Consider the following 23,736-nt stretch of genomic DNA (forward strand, 5'->3'; position numbering starts at 1 on the left):
TATATTTTAATTAAAAAAAATTTCTTTGTGCACTTATGCAACCACCTATTTGAACATAATACTGTCAAGAAAATATCCGAAAAGTAGTTTGTGAAAATTTAAGTCTCAAGGTATTGCACAACATTTATGATATTCTTTACTATGAGTTACCTGCTTTATTTCCCCTGCTAGATTAAACTGACCCTTTATAAAAAGGGGGACTTCTCTTGGATCCCCTGCACTCAACTGCGTGCACAGTAGGTGCTCAAGCAGTTGAAACTACCAAATTCGGACACAAGACATACAGGTATACTTTCTGTTACTCCTTTTAGCATCAGACATGAAAGTTATTTCAAACCTCCAGTTGCTTCAAGTTGTTTGCATTAAGTAGAAGTTAAAGCCCCAGATCCCTTGCTGATAGGAGGATGCTTATTCGAAAAGATATGATTTTTCTTGTGTCTTTAAGAAAATTGTGTGTCAATACCAAGGCTGTTGCTCATCCCACTAGGAGACTGAGTTTGATTTATTTCTAAGGTAACACTGTGGTCAGAGACAGTAGGAATGTTACGCTGCTTTTCCTATATGTATTCATATCCAGTAGCTCTACTGGAGGAATTCTTCTGGCACCTTCTTTGCTGAAGCTCCATGGTCAACCAGTCAGTCAGACTCCTGCTGCTGCTGCGACACCCCCGCGTCCAACCCACTCCAAGTAGGGCTCTTACTGCCCTCTCTTCTGGGGGTATGTTTCCATATTAGCGCCCCCCCCCCCCACCCAGCCATGGGACTAGCTCCTTACTCATCTTGCTCATTACGGGGTCTCCAGATGCTGTTTCTTATGGAGGAGGTACTCCATAAATATTTGGTGATTGATGACCAAATGAATACATTTCTTAACAAATTCTTTCCTATGATCTTATTTTTTGTAAAGTTGCTTTTGTAAAGAATGATCCTTATTCTTTAAAATCGATTTCTTAGGGTGGTGCCTAGGTGGCTCAGTTGGTTGAGCGTGTGACTTCAGCTGATTTCACGGTTCATGAGTTTGAGCCCCAGGTCAGGCTCTGTGCTGACAGCTCAGAGCCTAGAGCCTGCTTCACATTCTGTGTCTCCCTCTCTCTGCCTTTGCCCTGCTTGCGCTCTCTATCAAAAATAAATAAACATTAAAAAAAAAATAGAAGGGTGCCTGGGTGGCTCAGTTGGTTAAGCGTCCATCTTTGGCTCAGGTCATGATCTCATGGTTCATGAGATTGAGCCCCGTGTCGGGCTCTGTGCTGACAGCTCAGAGCCTAGAGCCTGCTTTAGATTCTGTCTCCCTCTTTCTGCTCCTCCCCCACTCACACTCTGACTCTCTCTCAAAAATGAATAAAACATTTAAAAATTTTAAAAAGATATTAAAATAGATATCTTAGGGCACCTGGGTGGCTCCGTCGGTTAAGCATCCAACTTCAGCTCATGTCATGATCTCACGGTTTATGAGTTCAAGCCCCATAGTGGGCTCTGCACTGTCACTGCCGAGCCTGCTTGGGATTCTCTCTCTGTTTCTCTCTCTCTCTCTCTGCCCGTCCCCATCTCATGCTTTCTGTCTCAAAATAAGTAAATAAACCTTAAAAGTTAAATCAAATAATTAAATAGGTTTCTCTTTGCCTCTCAAAGGAGACAGCTCCTCCCTTTGCAATGCTCCTTTCCACATTGACAGGGCATACAATTCCCTCTCAGAGGAGAGGCCGCCATGTCAGTTCCTGGGCACAGCCAGCAAGCCAGTGGAGTTCCTGCAGACGGGATACCTTCCATGACCCTATCCAAGAAAGGGAAGTCATCTCTTGTAGGGTTGGCCTGGAGTAAAAAGGATGAAATGCCTGAGCAAGATAGTGCATTTTAGCTTTGCTTATGTGGGGGTGATTACTCCATTGAAGCGAATGCATTTCTGTTGGCCTGCAATCCTTCCCAGTATCTAATTCCCTCTCACCTTGTTGGAGCAGCTGTCGATGTATGTAGAGGGCAGAGTCCCTTTCACCTGAAGTCAGATGCAATAATAAACCAGATGTTGAATACTGCAGTTGACAGAATCCTGAGAGGTAAAAATACCGTACTTACCAGGTTGAATTCTGTTTCACAGCGAGAGTTTTATTTGGCTTCTGAGAGTCCAGAGAGAATTCACATGTGTTCTCCAGGCTTTGGTCTTTCGTTTTCTTGTCTGTCATGCTGAGTCTTTTGCTCTGCCACACTGGCAGTTTATTGCATTCAACTCTGATTTTCAAGGTTTCCATCCCAATAACCGAAGGCCTGGACTTAATTGCCATGTTGACGGATGATGCTACAATCGCCACCTGGAATAATGAAGGGCTTCCCAGTGACAGAATGTCAACCGAAAATGCCGCTATCCTAACACACTGTGAGCGCTGGCCTCTGATGATAGATCCCCAGCAGCAGGGAATTAAGTGGATCAAGAATAAGTATGGAACTGACCTGAAAGTCACACACTTGGGCCAGAAAGGGTATGTGAGATCAGAAGGATTGGCTTTCTGCTAAGCTGCTGTGAAATGGGTCTCATTTCTCCAAAGTCCTGGCATTTGCTAGACCCCTCTGCTACTGTGCAGTGTGACAGTATGGCACACATTGTTTATCTGCTCGCTCCTGTTTCACGTAAAGTATTTTCGCTGGAAGGTCATTTATGTTGGGTGGCAGCCACTTAATCGGAAGATGAAATTAGGTTGAAGATTGGAACAAACACTGTGCCTGAGTGGAAAAATAGGTCATTTCCCTAAGGCCAAGAATGGAAATTAGATGTACCGTAATCCTTTAGGGCATTTGACATATGGCAACACAAGAATTGTCACCTGTGTTTATAGGCCTAATGGTGATTAGAATCCTATTTCTGAACATATACTTTGCCTAGAGTAGGATTGCAACATGGCTACAAGTCCCAACATGGAATGCCTTAAGATCATTTCTTCGTCACCTTTTACATACAGTTTTTGAGAACTGAATCTACTGAGACTTTCTGTCTTCGGGTCCTCATGACAATACTGTAAATAAAGTCTTGTATGTAGTTGGTTTTCAGTTAATTCTGAATACTTTTAGACTTACTAGTACTTCATTTGACCCTTTTTTCATCTTTTCACACATAAAGTGAAATAAGGAATTTCTGCAGTCGTGCAGATAAATGTACTCCTTGCTTATCTGAATACTTGGGGAAAATTATTTTTGAAGGGGAGAAACTATTTTTGGAGAGTGAGAATGAATGGAGAATTTGGAGAATGAGAATATAATGATAATTTACCACTTACCACAACCGAACCTAAAGGTTTTTTTTTAAATGAATGTTTGACAAAACCACAAGGCATTTAATATATTTTGAATTTTTTATCAAAAAAAGACCTGTTAAATTAATTTAAATTTATGATGTTTGGATAAGTTACATTTGTCTCAACCATGGTTATTGTCACAAGAACTAATTTACCCATGGACTTAGTCATACTGTTCAATTTCACTTGGAAAATATCACTGTGTAATTCATCTCAAAATCTAATCATTATTTTCTATGTAATCTAATTGAATACTATATGAAAGTTTTCTCTAAGTTTGTCTCACTAAAAAAAATCTACATTACATCAAATATAATTTCAATAATTTGGAACATTTTCCCTGTGCTTATTGAAATCTTATGATATCAATTATGATTGGATTTTAAGGTTTTTGAATGCCATTGAAACCGCTTTGGCCTTTGGAGATGTCATCTTAGTTGAAAATGTGGAGGAAACAATAGATCCGGTCCTTGATCCACTGCTTGGCAGGAATACAATTAAAAAGGGGAAGTAAGTGTTTTTGAATTTTTAACAAATATTTTGTGCTGCATATGAGTGTGATAGCTTTGTTTGTCAGTCTCAGGATCAAGCATAGTCCTCTGGAATCTTCTTAGTGATGGTTCTGAGTTTTCATTCCATGGCACCTACATTCCAAGACAAAAGCGACCTCAAACCTTACCCAGACTTTCAGACTGTTTCCTTGATAGTTTTAGATTCATGTTAGCCAATTCGTGATTTATAAACCACAAAATGCATTGCCACAAAGCTGAGGGTAGTTGCTTCTTTAGTAGTTAACCCCAAAGAAGTTTAAGAGTTGGCAAAACACCTGTAGTGTGTTTGCCTAAACTGCAGATCTCTTGTATCCTAAGTCCACACACTTTGTTTTAATTCAGCGTCATCCAGCGTAATGGCATCCACAACATGAGGGTTTTGCCATGTTAGTGCTCTTTTCTAATAAACTTGAAATACTTGTAAGCATTAAACTCGTCAGTGGGCCTCTGAAATCATTCCCAAACCAGTAGCAGTACCACCAACAAGTAGGAACACCCCCAGTGAGCTCTAGTTCCTTCCAAATAGCTGCCATTCCCCCTGGACACCCCACTGTCCAGGACATTCTCCCAGGGCACTGAAGCCACTTCTAAGTAGTCATCACAGCGCTTGCTATAAATGTGTTCAAGGTCACCTGTAGCAAGTATGTCTCTGACCAAGCCTGTGTGGGCTCACAGGGGCTTGTGACATTCCACAGGCTCCCTGTGCCTCTTCTCTCAGGACACCAGGCTTCACTAGACTTACTTCACTGCCTTTCCTTCCCTTTTGTTGTTGTTGTTACTGTTTTTCCTTCACAGAGGGATCATTTCAGAATTTTCCCAACACCCTTTTTTTTTTTTTTGACATCTAGTCTCAGCCTCAAAGTCACCTGTCTCCTTTCCCATCTGTCAGTTTTAAGTGGAAATAGGTCTACTTAAGGGTAACTAGCTTCTATTTTTTAAACAGTCCCTAACCGATTAGTATTTATTTTACAAGTAAACCCGTTTCCAGTGACTGACAACTTATAATTGCTTAATAAGCCAAAATTTACCCAGAGTTGCATTTAGAAAAATCTAATAAGCTACTTGACAAACTGTAACTCTGACATAAACATAATTGTAGCTGTGTCTGATGTGTTAAAAATATAGTGTAAAATCCTAAATGCCACTGAAGTGAAATCTTTGTTATTAAGGTTTTGACTCTATTAGGAAGACCTAAAATTTTTTTTCATTGACATACTCATTCTGTAGCTTTAACGTGAACCTTTAATAACACAATTTGGGTGTAAGAAATTTGGTCACATTCTCTTTCTCTCTGTCTCTGTATATTACTTAAATATAGATACAGTAAATATGACTATATATATTTCATGTTATATATTATATACTTAAATATATAAATGATCTAAATACATAATATAAATTAAATATAATTAAATGTATACACACACACACACATATATATATACACATATATATATAATCTGAAATTTCCAGGGACTGATGAATTTGAGTCCTAATTTTTCTTCAGCATGGATATAATTATGTACTATTGTGAATCCCAGAAGTCTTTTATTTCACAAACAAACATGTAAAGCATCAAGGCTTTATCACAAACAATCTAGCACGACTTATTTGAAGTTATATTATTACTTAAATATGTACAAATTCTATTAGGTTCTATAGAACAGATCATATCATTCCAGTATTTTTTTTAGAAGGTCAGGAGAGTTTTAAATGGTATGTAAGAATTTCACAAATGGTTTTTATCATATGCATTTATTACGTTTCTACTTTCTAAACTGTTACATGTGGGAACAATGACTTCTAAGAGTGTAAATTCAGATCTGTACCTCCAGTTTTTCCTACTTCCCTTTCCCTTGTGGATGTTTTTAGTATCTTTTTCCAGAGAATCTCAGTGCTGGTGGAGTCCCTGTGTATTGTATCAGTCCCTGAGTAAAACTTCTCTGAGTACTGTTATGCCAGGCACTGTACTGCGTCCTGCAGCTTCAAAGCCCAATAAGGTACAGACCCTGCCTTTAAGGAAGCTACATTTCCTTAGGGGAAAGACAGACGTATAAGCAATAAAAGTAGTATTACAGTGCCTTTGGTGTGATGATAGAAGTTCACATGGCAGGGATTCATCATTTCCATATTGGAGACTTGGAATGGCTTTGTCGAAAAAAGCACACTCGATCAGATGGACATTTAATAGTAGTGTTGAAAGATGAGTGGACATTTGTCAGGTAGACAAGTGGAGAAGAGAATTTTTGGAATGAGGGAACTAATACCAAATAGCAAAACACACAGAAGAGCCCAACAGCTTTGGGAGGACTGCAAATAGGATCCGCATTGAGGGAGAGTCTTGTGCTGGAAGGGAGAAAGGGTAGTAAGGCCTGGGTGAGGTGAAAACAGAGACACTGGCAGGACCCCCCAGAGTGGGGATGTCTGGGCACCCACAGATGTCTTCTAAGTTGGCCTTTTTCTATAGGTTGGTAATTCTTTCTCTTTTCCCCAAACACAATAAACGGACCCATTCCTATCAGTAACGCTAGTTGACAACAGCAGTGGTTCTTTTTTTTTTTAAGTTTATTTATTTATTTTGAGAGAGAGAGAGAGAGTGTGTGTGTGTGCACACAAGGGAGGGGCAAAAGGAGAGAGAGCGAGAATCCCAAGCAGGCTCGGCAGTGACAGAACCCAGTGTGGGGCTCCATCCCATGAAACATGAGATCCTGACCTCAGCCAAAATCAAGAGTTGGACACTTAACTGACTGAGCCACCCAGGCACCCCAACAATAGCAGTGGTTCTTGACCAAAGGACCTTGTCCTCCTGGAATAAGAAATCTGTAGTCTCCTTATTTTCACTTGAGAATCATGAGCATAAGTCAGCGGGGAAACTAGTAAAGACTGGTAAGTATCCTAGGATAGTAACATAATCACATTTGTTTCTGAAAGGACCTGCTATTGGTGGTGTGAAGTATTGACTGAAGGAGCATGGATGACGTAGGGCCAGGATCTAATTAACAATTATAATCATCCAGTTGAGATATAATATGACCCTAAACTAAGGGATACTAGAGAGAGAGAGGAGAGGACAAATGAAAGGATTCTCAAGGAGTCAATTTCATCAGTTCATGGTCATTAATGGGATTTTGTTGGTAGGGAAAAAAAGGAAGGTTTAAGGGTAATTTCTAGTCTTCTGCCAAGCTAAATGATGTTGGGATTTATAGAGAAATGTGGTAGGGAAAGAGGTAATGATTTCACTTATTAGACACTCAGAGATTGAGGTGCTACTTTAAGATTCTCAAAAAAGGAAGTCTAAGAAGCCAATGGACATGTAAGTATGGAGCCTGATAAAGAGACCTTGTCTGACCACGTAGATTGGTAGTTAAACCAGCCTGGTAGATGTGATCATTTTGAAACATGTTGTACAGTCAGAAGATCAGAGATCTTCACAGATGACAAAAATGGGGACTAAAAGAATGACTAAATGTCCTCTCAGATGACCTAGTGATGTGGATTTGGAGTTATGGAGGGGATCTGGAGCCGAAAGCCAAGAAGGAATTCTTGAGACATTTTTGGTGCCAAAAGGTGGGGTTTTTTTAAGCACAGGGACAGGACCTGGGACAGAAAGACCTGCCCCGGGATTGTGAGGAGTGACTAACCACATACTTGGGAGTTGGGGGAGGTAAAGGCAAGGTAAGTTTCCAAAAGGACTTTCATCTGCCAAAGAAGATACTGAGATCCTAGGGGCCTAGCTATTGTCAAACTAAGGTGGTTTTTCCCTCTAGCAAAGCATTAACTTTAAGATAGTTCCTGGAGGAATGTATACGCTACCTATCTCTAGTATTTGTCAGTAGGCTGTAGGTTATAAGGAAATTTAATTTTATCTACCATTTCCTTCTGCCTTTGTTTCCCACATCACTATGACTCTCTGACAGTTAATACATATGTTGGAAACATAATTTCTGAACTTTTTTTTCCAAATAAATAGTCACTACCACCTTTCAGTAGAATTCCTATGAATGCTGCTTGGCCATTGTTACTCTTCCTACTCTTTTTCCCCTAAACCTTGTTTATTTTCTCATCAATGTTTTGGAATCCATATATATATATATATATAATTTTTTTTTTTTTACCTACAACTTACAGTGTAATTCAGACCTTTCATTTCTTCATGCTGAATGAGGTAATGTCTTTACAGTCTCTCTCTGCTCACTACTCTCCAACCCAGAGAGTGATTACGATAATCTTTTCCTAACACCGCTTCTGTCACTCACCTGTTGAAGAACCCATTAAGAATTCTGTGTTGTTGGCACACCTGGGTGGCTCAGTTGGTTAAGCCTCGGACTTCTACTCATGTCATGATCTCGCGGTTTGTGACTTCGAGCCCCGTGTCGGGCTCTGTGCTGACAGCTCAGAGCCTGGAGCCTGCTTTGGATTCTGTGCCTCCCTCTCTCTCTGCCCCTCCCATGCTCATGCTCTGTCTCTCTCTGTCTCTTGGTAATAAGTAAACGTTTAAAAAATTTTTTTAAAAAAAAAAGAATTCTCTGTTGCCTGTTACATTGAATTGAAGCTCTTCTGTGAATGCTAGGAAATGCCTTACCTATTTGATACTTCCATATTCCCTTCATTCACACAGATTAATAACCCCCTCCTATGATAGGCTGTTTTACTTACCTTTCTGCAAATCCCAAATTCACTTAATTCAGAATATACCTGCCACTTAATTTATTAAATGAGAATTTTAAGTTTCCACTTTCAGGGCTTCCCATGCACAGTCCATTCTGTACTGGGCCACTGTGTCATTTTGCCTTTATCTGTCCGTCTTAGAATATGTTTAATTTTTTTTCACTCCTATCTGTATTAGACTACAAGTTCTCTATGGGTAAGAAATACATACTGTATGTCTTTAAAAAGATGAATAAACCAAAGTAAAAATAAAACAATAAAAACATAGACTTATATTTCGGGTATTATGGCAGAGTAGATGTGTGAATGCTGAAAAGCAACTAAATATGTTAACATATTCACATCTTTTGGCACTTGGTTGACCAAAAAAAATAGGACTATAGGAATCAAATAGGCAAGGAACACCGAAGCTGGTTTTCTTCCTGAGGGCACCTGCTAAAACATAATGACCTGGGTCTCTGTTTTGGTGGATACCTAGAACTTGGACCAAGCCATTTGAGGGTGTGAAGTCAGCTAAGAGACTCCTGTATAATGCTAGAAACTGTAGGGGCCCTACCTTCTGCTTAAGGGTAAATTTGTTAAAAACTAAACAAAACCCAGCCCTGCAGAAAGGAATGCTTTCCTTCTTGTACTTTGGCCCTGAAAAGAGGTGGAAAAACATCCTGTGAGAGTTCCTAATCAGAAACCATCCCTCTCGTAAATGTTCAAGACAAATTTTTACTTAGATGCCCTAAAAACCTCAAACCAATAACTTATTTTTCAGTGGCATTGGATAGGTCATACTCCAATGTATTTGGCAGAAGCAAACAAAAATGCTGTCAGGAATTATGTACGTAACCCCAGGCTTTAGATGATTGTACGAGATACCATTTCAAAGTATCTGTGAGTTCACAGGCAGAGATCACAGAACACAAGGAGATATGGCATCATGAGCAAGAGCCAGTGGAAGCATCAGTAACAGAATCCTTCTCCTTTCTGCTTTATTTTGATTTTCCTTGAATGTCAATAAGGATATGTTTATCGCCTTCCATGGATTGTGTATTGTTAACTTTTGCTAATGTTTTCCATTAGATTTTTCATGAATTTCTTTCATTCCTCATTTTTTTTTTTTTTTTGGCTTCCACTCGTTGTACTCTTTCCAACATGATTTTGAATTTATTGTTTCTTTGAATATACATTTTTCCATCTTTTCCCTAGGACTCGCTATGGGAGGAAAAGTTAATGCAGGGATTAATCCACAGTCTTGAACTAGCTATGTAAATATTTTCAAGAGAGGGGCGCCTGGGTGGCTCAGTCGGTTGAACATCCGACTTCAGCTCAGGTCGTGATCTCACCGTTCGTGAGTTTGAGCCCCGCGTCGGGCTCTGTGCTGACAGCTCAGAGCCTGGAGCCTGCTTTCGATTCTGTGTCTCCCTCTCTCTCTGCTCCTTACTTGCTCATGCTCTGTCTCTCCCTCTGTCTCAAAAATAAATAAAACATTAAAAAAAAACTTTAAAAAAATATTTTCAAGAGACTTTAAGGTTGTGAGGTGGGGCTTATGTACTAGCATGTAGTTGTCAGAAATTGGCCCTTGGAGGGGACCCGGGGGGCTCAGTCAGTTGAGCATCCAATTCTTGATTTCAGCTCAGGTCATGATCCCAGGGTTGTGAAATTGAGCCCCACATCAGGGTTCATGCATGGAGCCTGCTTAGGATTTTCTCTCTCCCCCCTTCCTCTGCCCCTCTCCCCCATTCTCTCTCTTTCTCTCTCAAATAAATAAGTAAATAAATAAATAATTGAAAAAATAGCACCAGGGTAGAAGAAGTAGCATAAAATTTGGTTCAAATCTTGGCCCGATACCCTCTAGTTTGGTGATGTGGAATAAGTTGTTTAGTCCATTTTTCTATGTTTACATTTTCTTACCTGGTGAGGAAAAAAATACAAACTGAGCATAGCACACATAGGTAGTCAGAATAGATTATGTCTCTTGAATCTTGAACCACTGATAAGTACAGTGAGAGTATGAATCAGAGACTAAGCCAGAGATCCAGAAGTGTGAGCCGTTGTTTTTTGGACGTGGGACGTGTAAAAAAGGAATCAGTCATATCTTTTGATGTTTTAAGTTGCCTCCTAAGAACAATAGAGAGTTTTGGTCATTTAAGTTGTATTATTTAATGCTGATACATATCAAATACGTAACATATAAAATTATATAAAGCATAATGATAAATTAGATAAGTATCTTCCATTCAAATTATGAACTAAATTCTTTAAGCTGCCTTTGTGCTCCTCTCATTTCCCATTGGGCCTCCTCTCCCAAAGGTAGTATTCTAAATTTTGTTATCATTTCAAAGCTTTATTTAAAATAGTTTCATTTTTGCTTGAGTTGGGGCTTTACAAAAATGTCACATTGTGTGTGTGTGTGTGTGTGTGTGTGTGTGTGTGTGTGTGTGTGTGTGTGTAAAGGGATTTGAAGTTTCTCCTATTAGGTGTCTAAGACTTACCCATATTCTTCTAGCTCTAATTGTTTCATTTTCATCATTGAAATAGTGGTGTCACTTTACCGCAATTTATTAAATGTTCTTATTGAAGGGCCTTGAGGTTATGTTTATGTTTTCCATTCTAAGAAGCCAGGCTGCTATGAATGGTAACATACTGATGGTTCGTTTATACATCTACAGGTGCACACAGCAAGAGATTCTTCATAGTTCGTATTCTGGAGCAGAAGAGTTAAGGTGTAGAGTGTGTGCACAATAAGCTTTAAAACACAACACCAAATTGTTTTCCATAGTGTTCCTAGAAATTCAAATGCTCCCCACCAGTGTGTAAGAACTGTGGTATGTTTGAGAGAACGGAGGTAGGAGCTTCGACTCATCTGCTGTTTCGTGTAATACAGTAGAGTTCTGTATGGACTACTATTAGCCACCTCTGCTGAGGAGGAACTAGTCTACTTCCTTTTTTTTTTTTTTTCACACCTCTTAGTTTTGAATGGAAAAAATTGAGAATACTCCACATTTTGTTACCAGTTGATAAAAACTTTAAAAGTACTTGGGAATAATGTTTGATATTTTAGTGATAGTATTATTTTCATCTGACAAAATGTCTGTTTAAACAGGGTAAATGCTTTCTTGTTACTTCATGTAACACTAAGAAAAAAAGAAAAATTTTAAAAATTCATACATGTGCAAACTAGAAGGTGATATGCAAAATTAAAATACATTGGTTGAAGTAAGAGTTATTTTTCTTCTAATGCTGTAAATAAAAAGGAGAAAACAATGGAAAAGAAAACTAATGAGAAAAGGTCCATAGGGCTTTTAATAGAAATACCCATTTGTAATATTATAACAGGAACAGAAAAATTGTGAGTTTACCTTGATCACATCCCAGACTAACCTACATGATTATAAATTGTCTGATGGGCCTCCTGTTCTGATGTTCAACAATGAACATTTTGCTTAACTTTTTTCTAGTCCCTTCTATCATTACATTTCTTTGCTGTCCTGTCTGTGCAGTTACCTTTGTGATTATAGACGTTTCCCTTGTATTGTAAAGACAAGATAGCTTGGAAAACAAGGAAAAGAGGATTGCAAAGCGGGTGCATGTCTTCATTGTATCCTATTCCTCCCATGCAGGTGGGATAATCTTTGCATTGCACACTCTTGAAAGTCACATCCCTCACAAAGTTTTCCGCTATTAATAGTGTTTTTGTTTTTTTCAGTTCTGTTTGTTTTAGGGGCCTTTTTTTAACCAATATTAGTTTATTCTTCCTAATAATGAATGTCTGAGAAGATGCTTGTGATAGATATAGCATAGTCCAAAAGTTGAAGTTCATTAATAATTGGAATGTTGTGGAGTATGAAGTAATGAATACTAATTACTCCTTTCATGTCTGACAGCTCCCTGTGGACCAATACATCAGCCCAGACTTTAATTTGGTTCTAGTAATGGTTTCATCAATAGCACATTAAATCTGTGTTTGAGAAGATATACAGTTGAACCTGACCCACATAGTAGATACCACTGTCATAAAATGGCCACAGGCTGACAACAGCTGGGTAATTACAAATAATTAAATCCACCAAACTCCAGACAATCCTAATTTTAAGTAAAATACATCTTATCATATCAATCGACAGAAAACATATCTGGGGAGATTTATCAACATGTACCTTTTCCAAAGCAAATTTACTGGCTTACATATTAGAGAAGCTGCTGATCTGTGAAACATCTTCGTAAAATTATATCTCTTTAATCTTTCAAATCCCCCCCCCCCACAAATATTATTGAAGTAGTTTTTGGACTTTAATCTTAGCTGGAGTAACTTTATTGTAAGATACAATTTCAGATTGTTTCTGAACTTATAAATATTTTTTAAAAGACATTTTGTACTTTTCCTCTATTCTTCATGTACTTATCCTTTTAATAATAATCTTCAAGTAGCATGCCCTATATAGAAACTTAAAACTAACAGTGAGGTGCCTGCGTGGCTCAGTCACTTAAGTGTCTGACTCTTGATTTTAGCGCAGTTCTGGATCTCTGAGTTGTGAGTTCAAGTTCCACATGGAGTTCGTGCTGGGTATGAAGCCTACTTTAAAAAGATTAAAAAAACTAACAGAAATATTAGCTATATAATATAAATTTATTTCACAGAAATAATAAGGTAAAAGCTATTTTACAGATATTTATCATGATTGTGTTTCCTAAAAGTGGTACTAAGATTAATAGGGGGAATTGTTTTCAGTTAGCACATTTTCAGTTTGTTCAACATTATTATGTTCCTTGGGTTTGATGCTACATGATTATATTACAGTTGATTATAGATATTTTTAAATGGGTTCTTGGGTGGGACTTTAGAACAATGTTAAATTAAGTCCCACACTGTGATAAAATGTGCTCTCTTGAGCTGGAAGCTTCTAGTTTTTATTTTTATTTTTATTTTATTTTTTTTTTTAGCTTCTAGTTTTTAAATAAACTCAGAAGGTATGTAGTTCTCTCATTATATGCCTTGTGGGTAGGAATCACTTTATTTTCAAGTTAATTCATGCCCTCCTACAATATAACTCAGCATTCTAGTCTCTCCTAATTTCTAAATTCAAAATAAAGTTGAATTACAGAAAAGACCTTTCTGTTCCTAAATTCAATCCAGATTTTTTTTTTTTTTTTTTTTTGGACACATAGTCGTCTGTGTAGTAGTTGTTTGACTTTATGTGAAGGTAAATTCCAAACAGACCACAGACAAAGAACTTGACCTTATTTTCTTTAAAAAAGCAGTTTTCCTTAAAAAAAAAAATGCAAATGGAACTAGAATTTTTTCATGCTGCCTCATAATACTTCAGTATGGATATATTGAAATATGGTACATATCAAAATATGTGTCATGATATTTAACATATAATGCATACTATATATATTCTATATCTCAAAGGAAATAATCTATGATTTTCTTGTTTAGCTTCCATTTTTCTTTCTAAGCAATGGTACCTGGAGTCCTGCACCATGAGTCTTTTTTTTTCTTTCTTTTTTTTTTTTTTATAATTCTAATTGAAGTTTGCTTTTATCTGAGAAGGACGTGTTGGTTATATTAACTATATGAAGCAGCAAAACAACTCATTTCTATTCAGGACTTTCTTCCTTTTCCTGCGCCGCCTGGCCAGCTGCGCGGCTTTCAGCTGAAACCTTTCTTGAGGGGCGGGGTTTGACCAACTCTGCGGCCCCTCCTGCTGGGGTTGCTAAGTAACACGGCCCGCTGCCGCGCGTCCCCGGGTGCTGCAGCCGCGCTCCCGGCCAAGCTGTCGCAGCTCCCAAGGCCAGTGGAGAAGCGGCTAATTTTAAACAGCGGGACGTGCAGTGAGGTTTTAGATGTCTATAGAAAAGTGTTTTTTTTTTTTTTTCTTTCTTTCATTTCTTGAGTGTGTTTTTACCCCAACCAGCGCGACTGTCTTATTCACTTATCTCAAAACCCACATGCAATCTCTTTACCTTGACAAACAGGCTCTGATTCCTCCTATTCAGGGAACTTGTGTGAATTGTCCTTCTCAAAGTGAGAACCTTCATTACACTAATACAGTATCTTAGGGAATTTCTGTCTAAACAGCACTGTGAGAAAGACTTTGCAACCTTTTTAACAAAAGAGTTGTCGTCGTCGTCATCATCAAAATAAAGTCTCCTGCAGCCATTCCTAGTCAAGACCCCAGTCTGCCACAGAAGCAGGTCCTTGTCCTAAACTGAGTATGTTGCTTTTCCAAATTTTGTTTTAGATGGCAATAAAAAAAAATAATGATGTTGTTTGTTCATGTGCTCAGAATATCTCATCACTAGGGAAAAGTCATTCAGCAGCAACACTAAATCTTGAGAACAGTTCCACCAACAGTAAAAGCTACTTCCTTACCTTCCAGATACATACCTTAGGTATAAAACGTCCAGGTTATAATATCCAACTTGAAATTCTCATCTTGATTATGTTGAGATCATACTGCCTCAACTCACAGAGATTCTGGTTTTCGGGTAAATTTGATGATAGGGAGAAATGTTTCCCCATGTCTGTCACAGAAATGCTGTGAACTTTGGTTAAGCCATCATTTCATGTGTGTGTGTGTGTGTGTTTGTTTTTGTTCTTTTTTTCTTTTAATTTTAGTTAAATCCAAAGTAGTTGACATATAGTGTAATAATGGTTTCAGGAATAGAATTTAGTGATTCATCACTTACATCTAACACCCGCTGCTCATCCCAACAAGTGTCCTCCGTAATGCCCATCACCCATGTAGTGGTTTTGATGTCGTTTGTTTACCAGTCCTTCACAATAGTGATGACCTTCTGTGACTTGAAGAAATTAGAAACCTTTTCATTCCAAAACACCTTTCAGCTGAATTTTGAATAAACTTTGAAAGAATTTTGAAATTTGAAATGTATCTGGTTTTTATTTAAACCTGACCTATGGAAAACCAAATTAATAGTTAATTGTAGATGGTGGTCTTTTATACAATAATTTATTCCACTAACTAGTGAGCATTTTGGTGTTTTTAAAAGACTCTTTTCTTTTCCTGAGAGCCAAAAGACAAAATTTTTCTCTACTTTGATTTATTTTAAAGATTTTATAAATTAATTCATTTTATAAAAATATCTACCAGAAATTACAAGTCTTTGGTTAGACCTGGGCACCTCAATAATTAGTACTATTCTCCTTCATAAACAAGGACAGAATTTCTAAGCAAAGATCAGCAGGGCACGTTCTCTGAGCTGTGTCTTTATATTTTTTCTTCTAGTGGCTATAGATGGTTACTGAGTCCATCATATTTTCTCAGTACTCTTTTGTGATCGACAGTCAGACAGGTCAGTGGAGGGCTGGGTTCACAAGCTGTCAGTATCAAACAGCAAATTAACCTACAGTGTGCTGTAGTGAAATGAACTTTATACTAGGAGTCTAGAGACCCAGGTTCTAGTCCCAGCTCTGCCACTAAGCTATGTGACCTTGGACAAGTCATAAACTATTTGGGTCCATAAAAAGGAATCAGTTGAATGATCTCTAGGGGCCCTTCTTGCTCTAAAACTACAAGTCTGCTAGGTGAAATAATGTTTTTGATTCACCCTATGTCCTATCCAATAAAACTGTAGTGTTTGTATTATGGAAAATAATTTTATTTCTGATCTGAAGTCATATAATCAGTCACCTGCACACCAGGCAGTGAGAAAAGGGGGCAGGAGAAGGTCACTGTCTTGAAAGGGTGAATAAAAACCCTCTAGGAGCAACCCTACCCAAAGCTTCAGAGATTGCTGCCCCACGTGATTCTCATGGTGGTGTAATGTCAGGGGCAAGTCCTGTTTGTGGGGGACATGGGGCCAGAAAATGGGTTAAGAACTACTGTTTTAAGATAATAGCCACAGTTCCAAGTTTTATGTTGTTCTTCACACCTGCTCTTGCTTCTCATTGGAGTTTAGGTTCAAGAGCTCATAGCTACCCACTATATTCCAGAAGTCATAACCTCTGGACTCCTGTCTTTCACAGAAACAGCGAAGTGATTGTTTGCTTTTCCCACCCCTCTGGTTAACTCCGTTGTTTTTTTGGATCCTTCAAATCATGAGAGAGCACTAGCAGTCTGTTTAATTTTCCCAGATAGGAGATTAACCAAAAATTAACCTAGCAGCAATGATAAAACCCACTGAGTCATTATGCAGTTTTTGTCTTTCATAGATCATAAACACCCCAATTGAGGATAATTTACTATCCCTGGGAAATCTGAACTTATCAAATAATGTTTCCAAGCAAAATGTAAAACCCAATTTTGTAGGCAGACATCCTTCTCTTTTCCTCTGATTAACTGTCTCCTCACTGATACAATCAGACCTGTCCCTCAAGCAGGTAGGTTTCTCATTCTCAAACCGGGGTATGTGAGTGCCTCATGGTATACGTTGGTGTACAAGGGAAGTGTGCAAGATAAATTTTGAGCCACAGAATTGTCTCTGAGCTATTTTATGGAGCATTGCTTTATCTCAGATATTTGGTTAAGTATTTAACCTGTTTAAAGCTTTTGTCACCTACACCCAAAAGTAAAATTGTTCAAACCACATGCTTCATGTTGGCCAGTCTCACACTTTTTTTCATGAAAGCCTATGGAGGGGAGCAATGTTATGTGTAGTAGCTGATGGGAAAAATCGTAGCGTGGTGTTACTGGGAAGTCGAGTGGGATTAGCTGCCGTTTCCCTGGAGGAGATTACATTCATAGCCCTAACCGCGTGATCTTCGAGAGTGGCGAGAGGGTGAACAACCTGTCCTGATGCAACCCATGAGGTAAGAATGGTTTTTAAAGGGTTGTCAACAAACATGAGTATTTGAGAAAGATGTATATGGCCCACAAAACCTGAAGTATTTGCTCTCTGGCCCTTGATAGAAACAGTTCTCCAGTCCCTGCTCTAGAGAGCTTTCTCCCTGAGGCCTGACCACCTAGAACTTCCAAAAGTAAGTTAGACGTCTTGTGGAGGCTTGTTTTGATTTTCACATGTGGACAATATACACACCCTCACATATAGACCTCGAAATTAAACTGACTTGTCACCTCAGTTCCTCAGCCTGTGACACCGAGATATAAGTATACAACAATGAGGGAAATGGTGGAGTTGGTTTGTTCAGTGTTCTTCATTTAAATGCAATTTTTAATTTTCCTTTTATTTTTAAATTTTTTCGGTGTTTATGTTTGAGAGAGAGAAAGACTGCGTGCAAATGGGGGAGGGACAGAGAGAGAGGGAGACACAGAATCCAAAGAAGGCTGTGAGGTGTCAGCACAGAGCCTGAGGTGGGGCTTGAACTCATGAACCGTGAGATCATGACCTGAACCAAAGTCGGATGCTTAACCGACTGAGCCACCCAGGCTCCCCTAAATACAATTTTGTAAATTATAAAAAAGTTTACATTCTCTTTTTATCTGGGGCTAAAGGTTAGTGGTTAAAACCAGAAGTTTATGAAGTATGAACTCAAATCCAGTAAAAATTCATAAGCAAATTAGGGAAAATTGAATCTAAAATCAAGGAAGGTTGTGACAGACCTGGCATTTCTGAAATACTGCTCTGAGAAGGAATGAATTGAAACCAAGATGGAGCCGTAATCAGAAAATCCCAAGAAGCACCAGAGGTTTATTCAAGTATGGGTTTTATTACTGTGATGATACAAATGAGTATCAGTTTGAATCCTGCTTACATATGAGAACCGAGGCATAGTAATTACATGAAACCTTCATTCTTGAAAGTTCCTTTAAAAGCCAGTCCTGTAAATCCTGAAGCTTAGGGTAATGGTAATGCAGTGAATAGTGCTAGTGAAGAAAGAAGTTCTCAAAGCTACTTTTGAGATCAGTTTTGGGAACCCTTGGAAAGAGAAATTCAAGCAATGGGAAAAATTTTGTTCTGAACAAAGATGTGGTTGAATATGTCTTCAGTCAACAAGAAGTGGGTTAACTAAGAAAGATAGCCTTGTCATAGAAGACCATCCTGTGACATGCCTCACTGTGCTCAAAAGCATGAGCGTCTGAGAAACCAGTTATCAGCACAGTTCCTTACCTTACGGGTTGCTAAAAGCCCATATGGTACGAACTGACCTTTTGATAGCTTTTTGTTGTTTTTGTCTTTCTTGGTAGCACTGTTATTATTCACATACTGTGCAATTTCATCATATAAAGTGCACAAGTAAGTGGGTTTCCATATATGCACGCACTGGGCAGCCATTACTACGGTTTTAGGCTGAGACTCTTGGGCACCCACTCGTGTCCTTTCTGTCTCTACAGATGTGCCCATTCTGGACGTTTCCTGTAAGTTGAATCATAAAATATGTGGTCCTGTGTGGCTACCTGCTTTTACTTGGCACAGTCTTTTCAAAGTTCATCCACGTTAGGCATTATCAGTACTTCTTTCCTTTTTGTTGCCGAGTAACATTCCTTTGTTTGGACGCTCTATAGTTGGTTTATTCTTGAGTTTACAGGCATTTGGATTTTTCCCCCCATTTGGCTATTAGGAATAACACTGCTATGAACCTTTGTGTATAGATCTTAAGTGGACCTGTGTTTTCATTCTTTGGGATCTTGGAGCAGAATAGCTTGGTTAAATGGTAGCTGTGTGTTTAAGATTGTGAGAAACTGTAAGTAATTTATTAAAGTAATCCCCCCCAACAGGGGACTCAAACTCACGACCCCAAGATCAAGAGTAGCATGCTTTTTCGGCTAAGCCAGCCAGGTGCCCTGCGTTTTTGTTGTTGTTGTGTATTATAGCCTTGCAGTGGATGTGAAGTGGCACCTCACTGGGGCTTTGGTTTGCATTTCCCTGATGACTAATGGTGTTGAACATCTTTTCAGATGCTTACTGGCCATTTGTGTATCATCGTTAGAGGAATGTCTATTCGCATTCTTTCCCTGTGTTTTAGTTGGGCAGATCTTTGATCTTGATATGGCCATCACATTGTAGGCACCTAATGTGTATTCATTTATTGAACAGACTAAGTAGATGAGTGGCTGCATTGGTATGTAATATTTTATACTCATAATGCCTAATATGAGAGAGTGAAGTAATGATGTTTGTGAGAACAGAGACCCTGCCTGTTTCTCTTTTATGCCCACGGCCTTTGCCACTCTCCGAGAGCTTGGCATGGTGTAGATGTTCAATAACTGTTTGTTGAGTGACTGAATGGTTGTAACATTTTTTACTACAAATACAAATAACAGAAGAAATTATCAGTAAGGTACATGATTACTTTAATGAGCATGATATCAACTGGAAAATACTTGCAAACATGTGAACAGATGGTGTCATTGCCATGACCTGTGGAACAAGGGCATGGGGCCACTGTGCTCACTGGATACACCAACAGCTGCTGTCTTGTTCATTTATAAAACATTTGGCCTGTGGCTCATTCATCTTTTTTCTGTCTCAGTGTTTCTCTTTAATGGTGATGTGAATACTCTTTTTATTTATGTATTTTTTTAAAGGGAGCTATATTATACAGTTATCTACTGTTTCAGAAGACATGTGCTACCTAAATTGCTCTTCATCCTTCTAGAAAAAAATATTAAAGAGTAGGAAGTCTTGACACAGTAAAAACAACCCAAGACTAGGTGACATGAATGAATTCACCATTTAACTTAATAAAGAATGTCTCCAAAGGTGACTTCTTGGGCAGATCGTTTTCAAACTTAGACACTTCATCAGAAACTGAAAGTCTTTGTTTCAAATATAAGATTTATGCAATGCAAACAAAACTTGAGAGTTCGATGAAGATGAGAAGTAATGAATCTTCTCAATATTTTAAGGTTCTGAGCTGTAGTGACTAAAGCTTTAGTGATTAAGAGTGATTTTGTGATTAAAGCTTTAGCAATTTAAGAATACTATGACTTTTTAAATAATCTTTACCCACGAAAATTGTTTCATAACAATGTTCCTACTCAGATTAAATGGCCATTGGTTCTGAAGTCCTTTCCTTACCATGTGACCCAAGAGACTAATCCCAGAGTAAAATACAATTAGGAAACATTCACCAACAGCAACCTAAAATACTGCCACATTACAAATTTTGGGCATCTCTCCTCACGTTTAAAGAAAAGTTGTTACAAACATTGAGGCATTGTAATAAAAAGGAATGTTGCCTTAATGCTGAACTTACTGTTCAATGTCTCTTTTAATTCATCCAATTTTCCAAAATTGATAAATTTAGTGAAATAACATTTTACCTGTAAGTCAGTGATTTTTTAAAAATACTATATTTACATTAAAGATAATACGGCTTTTGGATAAAAGTCTATCATCATTAGGATTCATCTACAATTAAACTACTTTATACACTTAAGTATGAAAGAATGCAGAATTTTGTAATTAAAATAGGCTGAGAAGATGCTCTTTGTTTTGGGCTCACTCCTAGGCTTCTTACGTGCATTTTTACTCCAGTACAGTTTTTTGTTTGTTTGTTTGTTTGTTTGTTTGTTTGTTTGTTTTGAGCTTTTATATTTTTTATTCTTCATTTAACTTTTAAAACACTACTATAGTTGAATATTAAAACAAAAACAGTAATAGCAAGTAGTGAGCTATGATTATAGTCCTTCATTCGTTCACTACTGCATATAAAATGCCAGCAGTGTTCTTCACTGGCCCCATTAAGAGGTCTGACACTGAACACCTCCCCTAGGGTGATGTTCATCATCCTCATATGCTTCTCCATTGTAATGGCGCCTTCTTTCCTGATTTGGATCAAAGTCCACCAGTTCTACCTGGTCCATTTCATCAGTCTCTTCTACTTCCTTCCTCTCAGGTAGGAGTTTTTCCAGCAAAGACAGTTTATCAGGAGAGAGAAAGCCATTCTCAGGGAAGTTTACCTTAAATTCGATGATTAGGCGACCCTTTTCGTATGGTCTACGATAAATTGGCATGCCTTCATTCAGCACACACTTGATATCTCCATGCTTGACAATCTGACCTGGATGAGAGGTAATGACAATGGTTCTGTTGTCTAGAGTAGATATTGGCTTTTGAAAGCTGCACAGTGCTTCAACCAGCTGTATGTCCATACACATGAAAAGATCCTCTCCTCGCCTAGTAAAAACAGCATGGTCCTTCTGATCTAAAACAATGATAATATCTCCTGGTTCCAGTCCAGGTTCTTGGTCTCCTTCACCATGGAATGTTATCTTCTGGCCATCTTTCATGCCTTTGTCAATATGAACTTCTAGAATCTTCTTTTCTCAAACTATCTTCCTTCCATTGCAGCTTTTACATCTATCTTTAGGACTGATCCGTTCCCCATGGCCCTGGCACTCCATGCACACAGATTGAATTTGCTGAACCATTCCAGGTCCTATCTGATGAATTCTTATTTGCATTCCAGTACCTCGGCAATTGGGACAACATTCTACCGCTCCTTTCTTACCACCTCGGCCTTCACATTTGTTGCAAATCACATTCTTTTGCAGAGCTAGTTTTCTTGTTGCACCATTATAAAAATCTTCTAAGGTTACAGAGAGCTGATGCACAACATTTTTACCTCTCCTTTCTCTCTGCATCCTTCCTCCTCCTCCAAAAAACATATCAAAGATGTCCATGGGGGAGCCAAAACCACCACCTGCTCCACCTTCTTTAATTGCCTGTTCTCCTCCTTTGTCATATAATTCCCTTTTCTTCGCATCAGAGAGCACTTCATAAGCTTGAGAAATCTGTTTAAACTTCTCACCTTCATTTGGATTCTTGTCAGGGTGGTACTTCAAAGCCAATTTCCTGTAAGCCTTTTTCAATTCTTCCTGGGTGGCATTGGGTTTGACCCCCAAAACATCATAGTAAGTAGTTTCTTTCACCATTTTCTACAGCCGGTGAGGGGGCCGAGGTCGGTGTGGGGGAGTGGGAAGGAGCGCGTTGCTGGGCGCAGCTCAGGCAGCCGCCGCTCCTCCACTTTTCAGCGAGCGTTCTGGAAAGTTCCCACTCCAGTACAGTTTGAACCTCTGATGGAAAAGTTGGAGAAGTTTCAATATTTGTGATTTGTCACATGAATTTAAAAACTCCCACTACTGGAGAAGGTTCCCAGCAGGGGGGGAAAAAAAGCCATAAAACAGCTTGGAAGTTTTTAATAGAATTAACAGTGACTAATACAGAAAGAATTTTCAGAGGGAAGGGTAAAGGAACCCCGCAGAAGAGTCCAAGCAAGCAAGGACTTGCATCAGCCAGAAGCCATTACCACCTCTAAGCCTGAAGGTGTTACTTGGTCCTGTGAGTGGAGTTGTGGGGAAGGAGACTGTCCCAAACCTGGAATCTGGTCATAGCAGGACACAGTCTTCGCCAGACCATGGCGCTGAGGCAGGGAAGATGTACGCTGAACTCCCTCTCCTGTGCTGCGATCTCTTACTAGTGCTTCCATTGACCAAAGCCCTTCCAGAACCCAGAGGGCAACAGAGCCCTCATGATGAAGTCCTTACATGTTACTCCACAGTATCTGAGGTAGAAAAAAGTCAGGCCCTCCGCTCAGGGAGAGGCTGCATTCGTTCAGACCTTTGCTTGTAATTGCAGAAGCCACCTCCATCTAGCTTAAGCAAAATGAAGACTGTGTCCCAAGGCTGCAGGGTGTCATGGCAGCTGAGTTAAAAAGGCAGGCAGGAAGATGGGACCTGGGAGCTCATAAAATCCAGAACATGCTCCTTTTGTGTTATGCTTCAATCTATTACTGGTTTAATCTTCCTTGGGAAACCAGGAAAGTCTTTCTCTGCTGCGTGGTTTACCAGGAGGAGAGGGTGAACTTCAACATGAGTTTATAGGTTTTATTTCCGATTCCCGCTCTTTGTTCCAATCCCAGGTCCCAGGAAAACTCACTCTGACTGGAATACTTTGGATGAAGTGCAACGCTCCTGGTCCCTGTGCCAAGGGAACAGGGATATAGGACAGAAACGTGCTGAGATCCCACCCCCATGCATTCCACACAGGACACTTCTTAAACTTTGCTTTTGAGCCAGTGCCAAAACTACTGAAATACAAAGTAATTTTAAGTATATGTGTATTTTGAATATGTATATAAATTTTAAGAATATATACACTTAATACGCACACAAGTAAATGCAAATACATACTCATTTTATCCTGTAAGAATAACAATGTTTAATGTAAGGTTTATCACAGTATTATAGAAGCTAACATTTGTTGTTATACAACCTTTATATAATGTATTGAATTTTCTTGTTACAGTGACTTTGAGATGAGTACCGTTTTCACCATTTGGCATGTAAAAAATTGTGTAGAGGTTGAGTAGATAATTC

General features: G+C 38.8%; 1 protein-coding gene and 1 pseudogene across 2 annotated transcripts in view; one reads left to right on the plus strand and one right to left on the minus strand.

The window, feature by feature from the left end:
- The window catches only part of DNAH11 (dynein axonemal heavy chain 11), a 358,932-nt gene that overhangs the window by 270,789 nt on the left and 64,407 nt on the right, over positions 1 to 23,736 (plus strand). For both annotated transcript variants that reach the window (XM_042919849.1, XM_042919858.1), the window contains 2 exons: positions 2,236 to 2,471; positions 3,669 to 3,791. In XM_042919849.1, the coding sequence (XP_042775783.1) occupies positions 2,236 to 2,471; positions 3,669 to 3,791 (359 nt within the window). The remainder of the gene's footprint in view (positions 1 to 2,235; positions 2,472 to 3,668; positions 3,792 to 23,736) is intronic.
- On the minus strand, positions 20,951 to 22,314 carry LOC122208649 (annotated as a pseudogene).

Source organism: Panthera leo, chromosome A2 (assembly GCF_018350215.1).
Source record: "Panthera leo isolate Ple1 chromosome A2, P.leo_Ple1_pat1.1, whole genome shotgun sequence".
NCBI classification, from domain to species: Eukaryota; Metazoa; Chordata; class Mammalia; order Carnivora; family Felidae; genus Panthera; species Panthera leo.